This window comes from Glossina fuscipes, unplaced genomic scaffold (genome assembly GCF_014805625.2).
Source record: "Glossina fuscipes isolate IAEA_lab_2018 unplaced genomic scaffold, Yale_Gfus_2 0, whole genome shotgun sequence".
NCBI lineage: Eukaryota > Metazoa > Arthropoda > Insecta > Diptera > Glossinidae > Glossina > Glossina fuscipes.
This window is the reverse complement of record NW_023998414.1, coordinates 32,061,608-32,076,351: the sequence shown is the minus strand read 5'-3', so window position 1 is coordinate 32,076,351 and position 14,744 is coordinate 32,061,608. Positions and strand designations below refer to the sequence as shown.

At 33.8% G+C, this 14,744-nt stretch overlaps 1 protein-coding gene across 1 annotated transcript in view; it reads left to right on the top strand.

The window, feature by feature from the left end:
• The first annotated feature begins 12,828 nt into the window (after positions 1-12,828).
• LOC119639281 (transcription factor btd) overlaps positions 12,829-14,744 on the top strand; it is a 2,513-nt gene continuing 597 nt past the window's right edge. Inside the window, exons 1-2 of the mRNA XM_038036576.1 lie at positions 12,829-13,348; positions 13,580-14,713. Of these exons, the coding sequence (XP_037892504.1) occupies positions 12,873-13,348; positions 13,580-14,713 (1,610 nt within the window). The 5' untranslated portion in view covers positions 12,829-12,872. The remainder of the gene's footprint in view (positions 13,349-13,579; positions 14,714-14,744) is intronic.

Below are 14,744 nucleotides of genomic sequence, written 5' to 3'. Positions count from 1 at the left end.
CCATATCAACCAATTTATCGTATGACGCATGTCTTTTTTCACACAATTTATTTTAGACGGATTGCTAAGTAACGCATCTATCGTGTAAAAAAAGTGTTGAATGTATTCGATTTTTTTAAGCCGTATTTTGTTGTAACCGTGTTATAATATTCGCAAATTTTGCACCATTCATGTTGTATCGAGATCGTTCCTTACAAGTGCCAAGTTTATCGGGGACGTATGTACCTACATCCATATGGGTAAATATAATTCCTTAAGCAAGCGTACAAGCATTTCGACGATATTGCAAACACATGCGCCCACATCTTTATTCAGTACATTCTCCTTTTGGCAAAATGTATTGATAATTCATAGCTTCACATATATATGTCGTGCAAGTGTCAGCAACCTGCTCTCCTTCATACCCTTTCCTTACATCGGATGCCTTGAAATGTTTTCTAAGAATTTTGCTGCGGGAATGTTGGCTCTAACGAAATATTATCTTACGTACACTCTATAAGTAATATATTGCCTATTATTAGGAGCGGATTATATAACTTTATTGGACTAAGCGAATGAAGTGAAATAAAAGATTTAAATTATAATAATACAATTATATATAATGTAACTAAGGATTATTAGCTAAATTTTAAAAAGTTCTTTATGGCAAATAATTTAACGAATCAAACCTTGATCGATCGTAGGGGACTACATTGCGTTTTGGTGTTTGACAAATCGCTGCCAGTTTCAAATGATTCTTCAGCACAAAATATGATATGAAATGACGGTTTGCAAACGGAGAAACGTAAGAAAAGAGATATGAAATGATGTTGATGGCGAGCAAAAGCGTACGTCCTGGTTAAATATAAAATTAAAGGAATGTGAATAAATTCAAGTAGAAATTGAATAAATATGAAGACAATTGAATGAATTGTAAGATCTGAAGACCTGAACATGAAGATCTCATGGAGATTGAAGAGACAATATTTTTGAATCTCTATAAAGAAGTGGATTGGGCTGAGAACTGAATTGAAAGAGCAAAAAACTTTTATCTATGTAGAGCAAGAGTTTTTCTTTATTCTGCCAATTATATAATCGCCTACTGCGCCTGTGTCTTAAAAAAAAATGCATTATAAACTTGGCACAGTTGGTTCGTTTGCAGGCGATGGAAAATTTTTATACGCAATCGTAATGTTTCGGCATCGGTAAATCATATTGGAGGGAGGAGGCGTACGAAATGTTCATTCATTTAACAATTAAAGAAGCCAAATAACAATTTATGTTTGCGGCTTATTCGTTTATATCTCATATATATTTATATCAAATCTAATGCAATCTAAAAAGTACTAAAGTACTTCAATCCAATCGTACATATAACGCAATCAGGGGCGACACTTGTTTCTCTTTCATCCCTTCGCACAAGTGTATTGTAATTTCAGCATTTACTTGGAATAACGTCACGATTGTTCTTTTGTTGTTTCATCAGTACCTTTTATATAGGCTTTTACTTATGTCGCATTTATGTATGCATCATAAGCCATGTGCACGATCTACTTATACGTTCGCTCTTATCTATATATATATAGAGAAAATAAAGGAATTATATAAAAAGGATACAATTTTTCTTTTTTTTATGGTGTGACATAATTATTAACATTATTTTCACTTGTTGCTACGCCGCATCTTTTGTTTTCAATCGACCTAAAAAATATTTGTAAGGCCGCTTGATTTTTGAAGGTAAAAGGTATGTACAACATTTGTTGCAAATGCTCACATGTGCCTTTCATACGTAATGTTTGCAAGTGTTGCAGTAAGATTATTACAAAAAGTTAAATTCCGCATACACATCAATATTATCAAAAATTAGGCATGTGGTGACGGATAATATAAGTTTAACACGGCTATTACCATATTACTCGAATTGAATTGAATAAAATTTTCAAATTAATTCCATTTTGATTATAAAACGCTTTAAACTTAAGCAATTTAATTAAGCGTTTAATGTAAAATAAAATGCTTTTTGTAGAAATTTATTAAACGAACCTACTTTATAGAGAAGTTTTTATATACTAGAAGGCTGTTAAGTGTGTGTCGGTGTATGCAACATCCCGAAGGATTTGTGTTAGACCCATCTATTATTGTAACGATCGATTAGATATCAAATTTTTAAAATTGTTTCAAGTTTGTCAGTCCCTCTGTCCATCTTCAGCTATTAGTTTTTATAAGTTTGGGTTAAAATTTCCTTTGACACTTTTAGCCAACTTGGCTACATGAAAATATTAAATAATTGGGCATAGTTCCTTCTTCAATTCCTTGTCACCATTCCAGTTAGGATCAAAGTAGTAAGATGACGCCTTGTTTAGAAAGTTGCTTTCGTATGCTTGTTTGATTTAAATAAAACGATTGCGTTCTTGTAAACGGCTTTTTATAATTAATTTATTAATGAACATTCTACTCATATGTCTTTGACCTGAATTGAATTAAGTCAAGCGGAAGTAATTGATGATCCCCGAATACCAAATCGTGGGCATGACCGACTAATGCTGTTCTTAGACGAAATACTATTGCGAGACACAGAACTAGAATTCAAAATTTAATTCTAAAAATTTATTCATTTCATTTAATATGTTTTCACATAAATATTTGGTTTGTGCACATATTCTCAATTATGCATTTTTTGAGCATAACAAACCACATATTTTCTCCAATCAATTGTTTGCGGTAAGCTAATTGATATATAGATCAAGAATCTAGGAGGTGTTCGGACCAAGATAATTTTCTCTACTTTTTCTCTATTAACTAATACGTCATTCCGATAAATATCTTGACATTTAAATTGCCGATGTATTAACTATACTATTGCTGATCATTATGAATATCTGCGAAGGTGATTTTCGCTATTAAGAATTCTCTACGCTTATCAAAACTTTGTAACTATACTGAACTCATACTGAAAACATATGCAAAATAACATTAGAGTCGATTACAATTGATCCAAGCATTTTTCAATAATTTTTGAGGTATCTATCTCATCAAAATTGTATCAGATTGATCATCTGAAAATTGCCTAACTAACGTTAACTCGTGTTCTCAAAATGTATTTGAAATGTTTTCAAAATTACAAAATAACTATTCGATCAAATTAACTGTTCACTCGCATCGTTGTTAAGTCAGTTCAGGTGAAGATTTATTAAAATTGATATAATTATTTGAAAGAATACTAATGTAATGACATGATATTACTCCGTAACATCTATTCTATCAGTTTTTTATATTCCCTTAGGCTTAGAGTTCCCTTTAAATATTAGAAGCTAACAAAGTTGACTGCGTGTCACACTTCTCTCCTAAATTTTTAACAATGATTACCATTTAATCCAAATGCTCATATCAGCCATGAAGAATTTCTTCACTTAGACGGCGATGCAATTTTACGAAACCTTTAAAATTTTCTTGGATTAAATTCTCACATCCACCTTGGAACGATGGAATTGCAATGCATTTGTACCTTCGCTTGCAGAAAGCAGCAAACGCACTATAGAATTGCGAGTCTATTTAAGTTATTGGTAGACGTTTTGCGTTCATTCAATATCGTTCGAGCAATATCGGAAAAAATTGATAACAGATATATTGATCTAAGATCGGAACAATAATTCTCAAGCTTAACCCAAATATACCACTTTATGAGTGGTCCGGGTCAGCTCACATTCCCTTAAGACATTCTGCATACTTTGCATATTGGCATCAAACAGTTGCCTTAGGAAGCATTTAGCATTCGCTTCTCCGCTCTTCTTAAGACGATTTTGAGCGATTTGCAGAAATCCTAAATAAGCTCGCGTGCAAAATACTGTACACAAATATATACCTTCTATACTATCTTTATTATATAGATTTTAAAGCATCGGTAGAAGATATTTTCATTGCAAATCCGGATGAAATAAAGTGAAGGTAATAATCTATGTGCAAATATTTCTTATGGTATTAGTACAAACATTACTGGCCCGGGATTGACATTGAATGTGTGCTATGTTTTCGCAAACAGTCGTCCCTTCGCAGGCATCCATAAAAACTGATTCTCTCTTATGCAGTAAGTGCCAAAATCCATCTGTTCACGTAATGATGGCTGCTTTAAATTGCCAAATACTCGATTATGATGAATGTAACTGGAAATTTTATAATAATTAAGATTTTCCGTCGAGTTACTCGAAAAGTGGGAAAAACATTTTTATTTATATCTATCTATACAGCATTTGTTTCTTTAGTGTTGCAATAAAAATAATTCTTAGTTTAATAGAAGAAAAAAAAAAAAAAAAAAAAAAAAAGAAACGGAGAAAATCTTATATCTACGTGTAAGTAAATATGCGTAAATATTTGTATGTGTATTAAGACTGACGGTAAGACTTTCACAAGTCAATTGCTGAAAACCTACAAATTAAGAGCTCATTGCTTTAAGTATACCTTAAATGTAGAGAAAACTTGTGAATAGCAAAATATTTGCTGACACAGCTAGGATTACAACGCGTTAATCCAATTAAGAAATCTGCTTAGCCGTAGTTGCGGATAACAACGAGCGAGCAAAAAACAAAATGAAATGATTTTACGCCAACTCTTTGCGTTTAATGCTATAAGTGAAAGGCTTAGAACTTTCACAACATGCAAATTCAATACGTACCACACTGCGCGATACTTTAATCCTTTTCTTTTTATTTCTTCTCTTTTCCTTTCCTTTCTTTTCTTTTCTTTTCGTTTCTTTTCTTTCTTTCTTTCCCTCTTGCATGTAACGAGAAAGAATTTTTAAAAGTACTTTGGCTATTCCCATATATTATTCATAAATAATAAAGTCTGCAGCTATTTCGTGTCCGTTTGATTTTTAAGAATTCTATCCTAAAATTATTGGGTTAAAAGTGAAGTCATCACGTTTTCTGTTAAACGAACCGGCGGTCTGAGGAAAGATAATCAAAGTTTCTGTATCGGGTAATGGCTACGCTTAAAGACATCAAGTTGGTCTCCTCTTTGTTTTCAAAGAGCTTTTTGGTCCGTTTGGTCCGACCTTCAATTACCCGGATTCTCTTTATTCCTTTTTATTTTTAATTAAAAAGCAGAATAAAGCAAAACAAATATTAGTCGCGGCACTTTGACTTTGCATCAAAACGTATATGGAATTTGTAAAAAAGTCCGCAACTCATAGGAGCGAACTTTGGAAATCAATCATGCAGTGTACTATCGTGATCGAATGGTAGTATGATTTCTTTAAGAAAATCGTCACTCTTATCCTAAATAGCAAACTAACTGACTATTCGTATCATTTCTTAAGCGAATACCCTTAGTCGTTGATGAGTTATGGTTGGGAAAGGGCTTTTAAACCTATTTAAGGTTAAGGCACAATGCAAGGCAAGCGTTTTTGTTTTGCTTAAAGAAGACAGCAAAACAGGTTGGCGACGTTAGACATGTAGGCCGGCCTTTGATGTCTATCAATAAACACACTTCGTGAAAAAAGTTGATGATGAAACATCGTCGATTACTTGTTAGAGATCTTTTTGGTATCGCAATAAATAGCGTTTGGCCACGATGCAATCGATTTTGCAATACTGCTAGGCCATCCCGCAAATGCATCGCTCCATAATGGTTTGTTTTTTCGAAACTTTTCCGAAAAATGTCGATGTCCGTCAAATCAATTGTGGGCGAATCGAATGCGAGAATTCAGTTTGGTAATCTCTTCCTCATTTCTCCATCCGGGCGCGAGTTTTAATGCTGAGCTGAGTTCATTGTGGATTTTCGCACCGAACTCGGTTATCTGAAAGTAGTCGAATTATTGAAAAAGAAAATCCACTGAGTGTGAAAGGTTTTAAATATTATTTCAAAATCATGCGTTTCGTATATCGTTCGTATGCACTTTCTCCATATCTTATCTATAAGTGATTTGATATTAAAGATAATTAAAGATTATTAACTTTTGATGAAACTTTTGATAAAACTCTGCGCTAAAACTCTCCTCTAGATTTGGGACAAATGCAGGAATTAAGCAAGCAATCGCTAGCGCTTTGATGGAAAGACGCTATTACTTTTCCGATAATCGAATATCTATTGTCTTGCATTGTTAAGTTAAATTACAGAAGTAGAAGTCTTTTGACCTGTGGTTTTATGTACGACTGCTATGGCCGTTCAAATGAAAGGATACAATTGCCCATATTTAACTGTAACTAACTCGTACGAGATACATCTTTATGAAAAATACTAAGAACAGAATTCAAATTCAATTGACTTAACTTAACTTGCATTGATTTTTATAAATCGCTAGTCAACCGTAACATTTTGTGCATATTTTCCGCGATCGTAAATGTTTTGATTACTACTACGGATTTCGGATGTACGATGTCATATAAATTATGTTAGGATTATGAAGATTATAATGTAGCAGCAGTTAATAAATTGTTGTTGTAAAAAATCTATCGATCAATTTTTAGTTTTCATTTACTTTTCGGGCACTTTTGTGCAAAGGCAAAATAACACGTATTGTATATAGTCCCAATTTTGGGCGGGATAATTTAATAATGAAACTTAAAGTAAATATTTTGCATTTAATTATAATCTCCGTTTAAGATAACGAACGCACTTTCCATTTCAATTCGTATAAAGTGAGTATTAACGATGTTTTAATATAAACACACAACATATAAATTAATTTGCATTAAGAAAAATTGTAAGAGATTTTTATGCTCCCTAATGAATGTTGAAATTTGATTTATTAATTGTTGTTGATTGTCGATTTTGCGTGTAGTTCTACTTACTTTGACCCTAACGTATAGATGTGAATAGGCTTTTAAATAAATAACTCTTCAGCGCTGTCGATCTGCGTAGACTGCTCACTGCCAACTTTGACTATAACTGCTTAGCTTTATACCATTTGCTATGAATTATGAATGATAAATATTTGTGGGAGCTGAGCGCATATTCCGAGTAGCTAGCTGCCTTCTACTTTAATTTATAGCTGCCGCTATAGGATGGATATCAATTAATCATTTATCCCATTTCCAATTCCCAAAATTACATACCTTATATCCGATGAACTACGCGTATCTCGTATTAAGTAAAATTATGTACTTTTGATTCGGACACGGATTATTTATACTCGATCACTGGGTGATTTTGCTCATAATTTAATCACTGGCGTCATTTCTTCTTTGTGTTCTTATCATTAGAGCTGTGATATTTCACAAAGAAATTGATAATTTTTAGGTTTTGTTTTGCTGGCCGCAGGAATGCAAGTGTGCTACAAGCACGTCCACATCAGGAAATAGCCTATACCAGGTGTGTGCAAGTATTATTGTATGGAAAATACGCGTTTATTGTATAAAAATTCGAAGTATTATCAAGCGGTAGCTGTACATTTATTCCACTGGTCTGATATTTATTTATTTTTTTTTTTGCGAGCCAGAGGTCAGAAAAGCACAGCTCTTTTATTCATCGATTCATTTTTGTACATTTTTACAAGAAGTGATGCGCTGCGCAACCACGTAGTAATCGCAAAGAATTCGAGCTTGGTGAGTAAGCCATATGGGCTACCACTTCCCAGTTGAGTACTTGTGACGTAAGGCAAACCGGTTTTGTTGTACGCATTGCTAGACGAATGTCATCTAAAAATGGCATTCTCGTGTTATTAAGCCTTTCACTAGATTTTAAAAGCTCATAGCACACCACGTTCTTTCCGCCCCACCAAAGACAGAGTATAGTTTTTCTATCAAAACTTTGCATTCTCAAAATGAATTCACTTCTCATAGCCAGTTGGGATACGAGGCTCAAAAGACTTTCTCTTGTATGTTTTAGGTAAAGCAAAAATGCTTTCACCGAATGCTTCTTATTTTAGTAGATAGCTTGAGATTTTCATTTGTTAGAAAGTGCGATATGTGGTTAGTGTTACTTGTGTTACTGTTATTGTGGCCACATTTCCAACTTATAAAAAAAATAATACAATTTCAGAAATGTATGTTCACGAAACGTGGTGTTATGGGCTATCTATGTGAAAATTCCGCTTTCATATTTACGTCCTCAATAATTTAGAGAGTATTGCAGAAATCTCAGTGTAAAATTTACTGCGGTTGCCCCACATACATATATTATATAAAAAAAAAAAAAAAAAAAAAAAATGATACATTACAACCTCAATAAGTATAGATTTACAATTAGAAAGCTTTGGAAACGAATTGCAAAAAACAGAATATATTTAGGAGCCTTTGTAAAACGATTTAAAGTGCTGGGTGTGGTATTGTCTTCATTTGTTCAGCATTCATTGCGCCAGCTCATACACACAACGAGTGCCGAAAATGAACGATCAATCATTCCAGTAAACGTCGTATGCATTGAGCTGATGAAACAGATATTCAGTTTTATAAATTTGAAGTGGCGTAGTTTTCTTTTGGTTCCATACATTTCTACTTGCCTTGGAGTAAGAAAAAATGTTTTGTTACCTTATCGAAGGCATTTGGTCTCCGTTTCATCTTTTTATCGCTTTATGAAATACAAAAAGAGCAAAATCGAGGATAAGATGAATGCGATTCTAATCAGGAGAAAGTTGCATGTTCTCTGCTGTTCGGTGGGTAATAAAAACTATTTGTTTCTCCTAATGATGCAGGTAGTGATAGGAGATTTAATTTGTTAAAAAGCATGCAATGAAAATACATATAGCATAGAAAATTTGAACACAGAAAGTCGAAACAAATTTTGAATATCTGCCTGGACTATAGGTGATAGCAGGAATAAAGAAAGGAAAGGAAAAGACATGAAGCCTATTGGCAGCTAAGGTTTACTGTTCCGAATTGCAATGCTTGGGAGTATTGTATGCAAACAAAACAAAATGCAAGCTTTCGAATTCAAATTCCGAGCAAAAGTATAATTAGCGTGAGATCTTAAGACCTAACTATAATAACTATAGCATCGTTTAAAAAAAAGAGGCTTTTAATCATTTTCCTTGTAGAGAAGGTAAGTCTGGCACGTTGTTAGTCGTATATAGATGGGTGATGTTAAAAAATAAATAATAAAAATAGTTTTGCGAAAAATGTGAAAATATGGCAGTACCGGAGCTATTCTCGCGAGGAAATTAATTAATTAAAAGGATCGTTTGTATATAAAAATTCACTTAATTCATTTTCTCATATCTGAAGAATCATGTACGGTTTTTTAGTATCATTCCATTTTGTGGCATTTGCAATTGTCTTCCAGTTGTCAGGTAACGTTATCTGTTATTGAACGAACGTACAGAGAATAAGTATTTTAGTCTTTTCAATGCGGGCTCGTGTAAGTGTCAATTCGTGTGACCACTAAATCGTCTGTAGTGTATACGACATTAAGAAATCTTAGCCAACCACAATGTCCAATAAATATGAAAATGAATGAATGAATGAAGTGATGTGTACAGAATATAAGAAATATGTAGCTTTGATGTTATTTATGAAGAATTTGAAAAGTTGGTGAAAGAGAAGTGTATCTATCAAATGCATTATAGCCTATGAAAAGTGCAAAAAATATAATAAATTTACTATACCCTATTTAGTGTTGGCTTAAAACAAAAAAAAAGAAAAAAAAAAAAAAAAAATTAACAATTATTTATAGTAAAACCGGTGGTGGAATTGAAAAACTTAAAGACCACAGATTTATAAAACGCCATTTATAGAAGCTCATTTCATACTTAATTGATGACAATCAATCTAGCAAAAAAAAAAAAAAAAAAAAAAAAACTATAAAGAAAAAAAAATCAAAAAAAATCAAAAAAAATAAATAAATAAAAGAAGAAGCAAACAGACAAATACCCTGACGAGAAAATGAGCTTGTAAAGATATTACTTACGTAGACTAAGTCCATATACACACGTGTAAGCGGATTGTAAATGAAATTCATTTATACGAGAGAATTCTGTGGTAAATATGATGCCATAAAAGCGCCATAAATCTATACCAAAGCCGCAACAGTATGGTTATAAATAAGAAAACAAAACAGACAAGATTGCGAGAAGATCCCCAATACATCACGCCCTATAATCTGCACTACAGTACAGAATAGGCAGATATATATATATATATATATATATATAAATAAACCATAAACCAAAGTAAACTTACTCGGCTTAAGTATGAAAGAAAAGTAAGTTGAAAGCGTACAGCGTACAGCGTACAGCGTACAGCGTACATTTATGCATACGTATACAATATGTGTGAGCGTTTGTTTGTTTGGCCGTGTGCGCTCTCATCATCATAAGCATGGCTTTTTGTTTGATATAATTGTATCTTCCGTTTCATTACATGTTACACACATGCCATTAGATGCATTATCTTCAGGGAATAGTCGTAAATTTTTCTGCAAGACTCCGTTTAATGGGTCTGGTTGAGAGGGAAACTGGAAACTTTAGAAACGTGCTAAACATACATAATATGCCTCTTTAAAATATTTGTCCCTGCTTCGCTTGTTTTTTTGCGCGCGCTCTCTTTCTTTAGCACGCTCTACGTTCGTTTGCGGAGAGATTCTGTGCATACAATAAATGCACAGTTGATTCAACCACCATTTGTTCACGAGTATTTTTGCTCAAGCAAGTTTTCTCACTTTCTGTTCATATCAGATTATTTTCTTTAGTTTCCACGTTACGTTTTTTTTTTTTTGCTTTTTTTTGCTTATATATATATATATATTTTTTTTTTTTTTTTTTCTTGTTCATATATTCTTTCTTGTGACTGCGGGGTGACCGTTTACGTTGCGCTTCACACACATATATATATATATATATATGTGTGTATGTTTGTGTTTGTATACACAAGTGTGTCTGCAGTATGTACGGTAAAGTGTGTGACTATATGGTTGGCAATGGTGTTTGGTAACGCCCATTTAAATACAGTTATTTCATTGGGCGCGACCAGCTAAGTAAGATTGTTTCTTATATCTCCAAACGTGGGACGTTGTGTAAAAATGATTAGTTTTTGAAATTGTTGACAAAACGGATTTTAGATACTAGGCTTTATTAAATATCGCTTTAAGTAAATGATAAGTGATAAGCGATTCATGCATTGATTGTGAGTTTTCCTCGAACTTCTTATTATTAACAAATAAAAGATAGCAAGATTTAGTTATGGCTTAGAGATGCACACAATGAACAAAAAAGAATTGAAAATTCTTTTGTTTTTAACCAAAAAGTGCGTGAGCATCTTTTTATTTACATTTTTTTACATTTATCATATGCTATATGCTTCGGCACCGGTTAGAAAGCGAGAGAAAGAACGAGAAAAGAGGAGAGATAGAGCGAGCAAGTAATCATAATTTACAGCAGCATTCTCTCGTTGTTGTAATAAAAACCAAAAAATAAATATATATATATATGTATATATATATATATATATATATATATGTTGTATTCACATGTATATTCTCTGGGTACACGAAAGGAAATTGATTTTATATCCAATGTAGAGAAACTTTTGTATTTCTTAGTAGTTGGTGTTTTGCTTGTTGTTTTTTTTTTTGTTTTTTTTGTATTTTTGTTAAGCACGCGTGGTGCTTATATCCTGCGGCCAAGTTGGAGTGATATCGCAATCTATTTGTGTGAGGCTTTCTCTGTCGCTCTTACATTTCAACCGCAACGAGGGTGCAACGTTCAAAGAGAGAAAACTCTTTGTCAAGCACACACACACACACACACACACACACACAAACGTACACACTCTAAAAAGTTGCACTCTTTACACCGCGCCTATGTTAATACAATAATATAGACACTACTACCACCATCAGTACCACTACCACGCAACTCCGGACCTAAATTTTATTCGACCCAGCACAACGAACTACGGGCAAAACGAACGAAGAAATCAACTGCTTTTCGTACGTTGTTCAACTCTCTCGCTGCGTTTTAACATTCAGTCGGCATCGATAATTACCGGTGGATGGATATCGTCGTCGTTGTTGTCGTTTAAACATAGTGTAGAAGATTTAACTGCTGGAACACTACTATTACAACTACTACTACTGCTGATGTCTGCCTGTTTGCTTGCTTACTTGCCACTGTTGCCATATTATTGGACTTATTATTATCATCATCTCGGCACATTTTGAAACTGTTCTGCAGTAGTGGACTCTGATTAAGTGAGCTAAACTATATATATATATATACTATATATATATAGATATATATATATATATATATACTGCAATCTAAAGTTGAAATAATAAAAACGAACAAAAAACAAAAAAAAAAAAAAAAAAACAAAAGAAAAAAAAAAGAAAATACTTCTCAACATTGTAATTATACTAAAATTAGCGTGTGTGCTCTGGCTATTTTGCTTTTTGTACGTGTATAAATATATATACTCGCCTATAGTACGTATATGACGTGCACATAGAGTAAAAATCTACTGAAAAATAATCAGTTAACAAAAAAAGAAAAAAAAAAAAAAAAAATTCAAAATATAAACGTTCTCAAATACGTAAAAATAAAATATCAAAAAAAAAAAAAAAGACGAAATTTACCACGTGAAGAAGGCAATTAAAGACCCCCTAATTCGTTACGAAATCAATGATAATTATTACAAATTTAACACCTCGGCCACAACATAAATGCGAGCAATTATCGCATAAAATATTTTATGCTGTGAAATATATATACATATATATATATATATATATATATATAAAGTGTTCCTTCACTTATGCGTAAATTAATTAGAAAATCAAATTAATTCGTTTTGTTGTTGTTGTTGTTTTTTTTTTTTACATCGAACTACTTTCATTATATTCATCCTTTACATTATATACACATATATACCTTCATTTATATAGGTGTATATATATATATATATAAATATATATATATTTATATATGTATATACGTATATACATACATGTTTATATATACGTAAACAATGATTGATGCTGCTTGCAATTATTTAAATCCTTATGCAACGGCTTCGTTAGCTGCAACCACAACACAAACATCTGGCCCTCCGATTGTCACTACGTTGGCCAATGGCAACGAATTCATATCATCTGTCTCTAACACATCGCCATACAATAATAAGACACTAGTGGTGTCATCGCCATCGTCAGCAGTCAGTTACAATCCAATGAAAGTGGAAATGCAATATCCGCCACAGCCATCCTCTACGGGTTCGGTTTCGCCCAATTCAAGCATACAATCAGCTCCATCGTCGGCTTCCGTGTCGCCTAGCATTTTTCCTTCGCCCGCCCAGTCTTTTGCATCGATTTCCTCGAGCCCACCTTCTTCGGCTACTTCGGCATCTCCCCTATCCGGCTCACATACCGAATTGGGTGCGGCTGCTGCTGCTAGTGCTGCTTATTCATGGAATACGGCTGCTTATACAGCTGCATTGCCTACTAGGTATGTATCTTCGTAAATTTCTGTTAGGAATTATATATATATGTATGTATGTGTGCGCAGATTTGCACACAAATGCATAGGTTGTCCCTTTTCTCTATTTTGTATTAAAAAAAAAATAAAAATTTTATAAAAAAAAAAAAAAAAAAGAAAATATGCAAAAACCTTTTTCCGTTTGCTACATATTTATGACATATCAATTTATGTGTGCACATTCTTACATTCCATAAATAGAACACAATTTCCATATGCACAATATGCGTCGGATTATTACGGTAATGTGGGTATGCCAGCTTCCGCTGGGGCTTGGTTTTCGCATCAGGATCGTCTTTATCAGCCGTGGTCGGGTCAAACATATACCAGTTTCAATTTTGATGATATTGCCTTTCAAACGCAGTTGCAACGTCGTTCGGTGCGTTGCACCTGCCCAAATTGTACGAATGAAATGTCCGGTTTACCACCGATTGTAGGACCGGACGAACGTGGTCGCAAACAACATATTTGTCATATACCCGGTTGCGAACGTCTTTATGGGAAAGCTTCACATTTAAAAACCCATTTACGTTGGCACACTGGCGAAAGGCCATTTTTATGCTTAACATGTCATAAACGTTTTTCTCGATCTGATGAGCTACAGCGACACGGACGGACACATACAAATTATCGTCCTTATGCATGTCCTATTTGTTCGAAGAAATTTTCACGCAGTGATCACCTTAGTAAGCACAAAAAGACACATTTTAAGGATAAGAAAAGCAAAAAAGCTTTAAACGCCGAAGCCAAGGAACAAGCAAATCCGACTGCAACCGTCGGTATCATTAAGCAAGAAAAATCGACATCAGATGGCCAAGAGAAAACATCTCAAGTCAAGTCTACCATCTTGTCAACGACAGTATCATCGATTTCAACGGCCCCTACAATTCCAGAAACCGCCAAGACAGCAATTGCATCTGCAGTTACTGTCCGCTCAAATGCTGTACCACGAACTAATCAACAAAATGTACCTCATTTGCAATTAAAGACCGAACAACCTGACATTCCCTCTGGTTATACACCTTATCCGAATTTGTATCATCAGAGCTCCTCACTTTTCCAGCCCCATTTAAGCGGAAGTGGCTCATATGGCGCCTCCACGCAACCACCAGCTGCACCACCCACATTCGATTTATGGAATACTCATCATAATCGCAGTGCCATTGAACATCAGCATCACCACGATCACCAGCAACATCAGCATCATTCATCTTCGCCTAATGCCGGAACACTTAATACCCCAATAATGGCAAATGCTGTCACAAATCATCAACAACATACTTTACAAATACTCCAGACCTCTCATCAACAGCAACACCAACAGCAACAACATACGCAAACTACTACGTCGTCGTCATCTTCATCG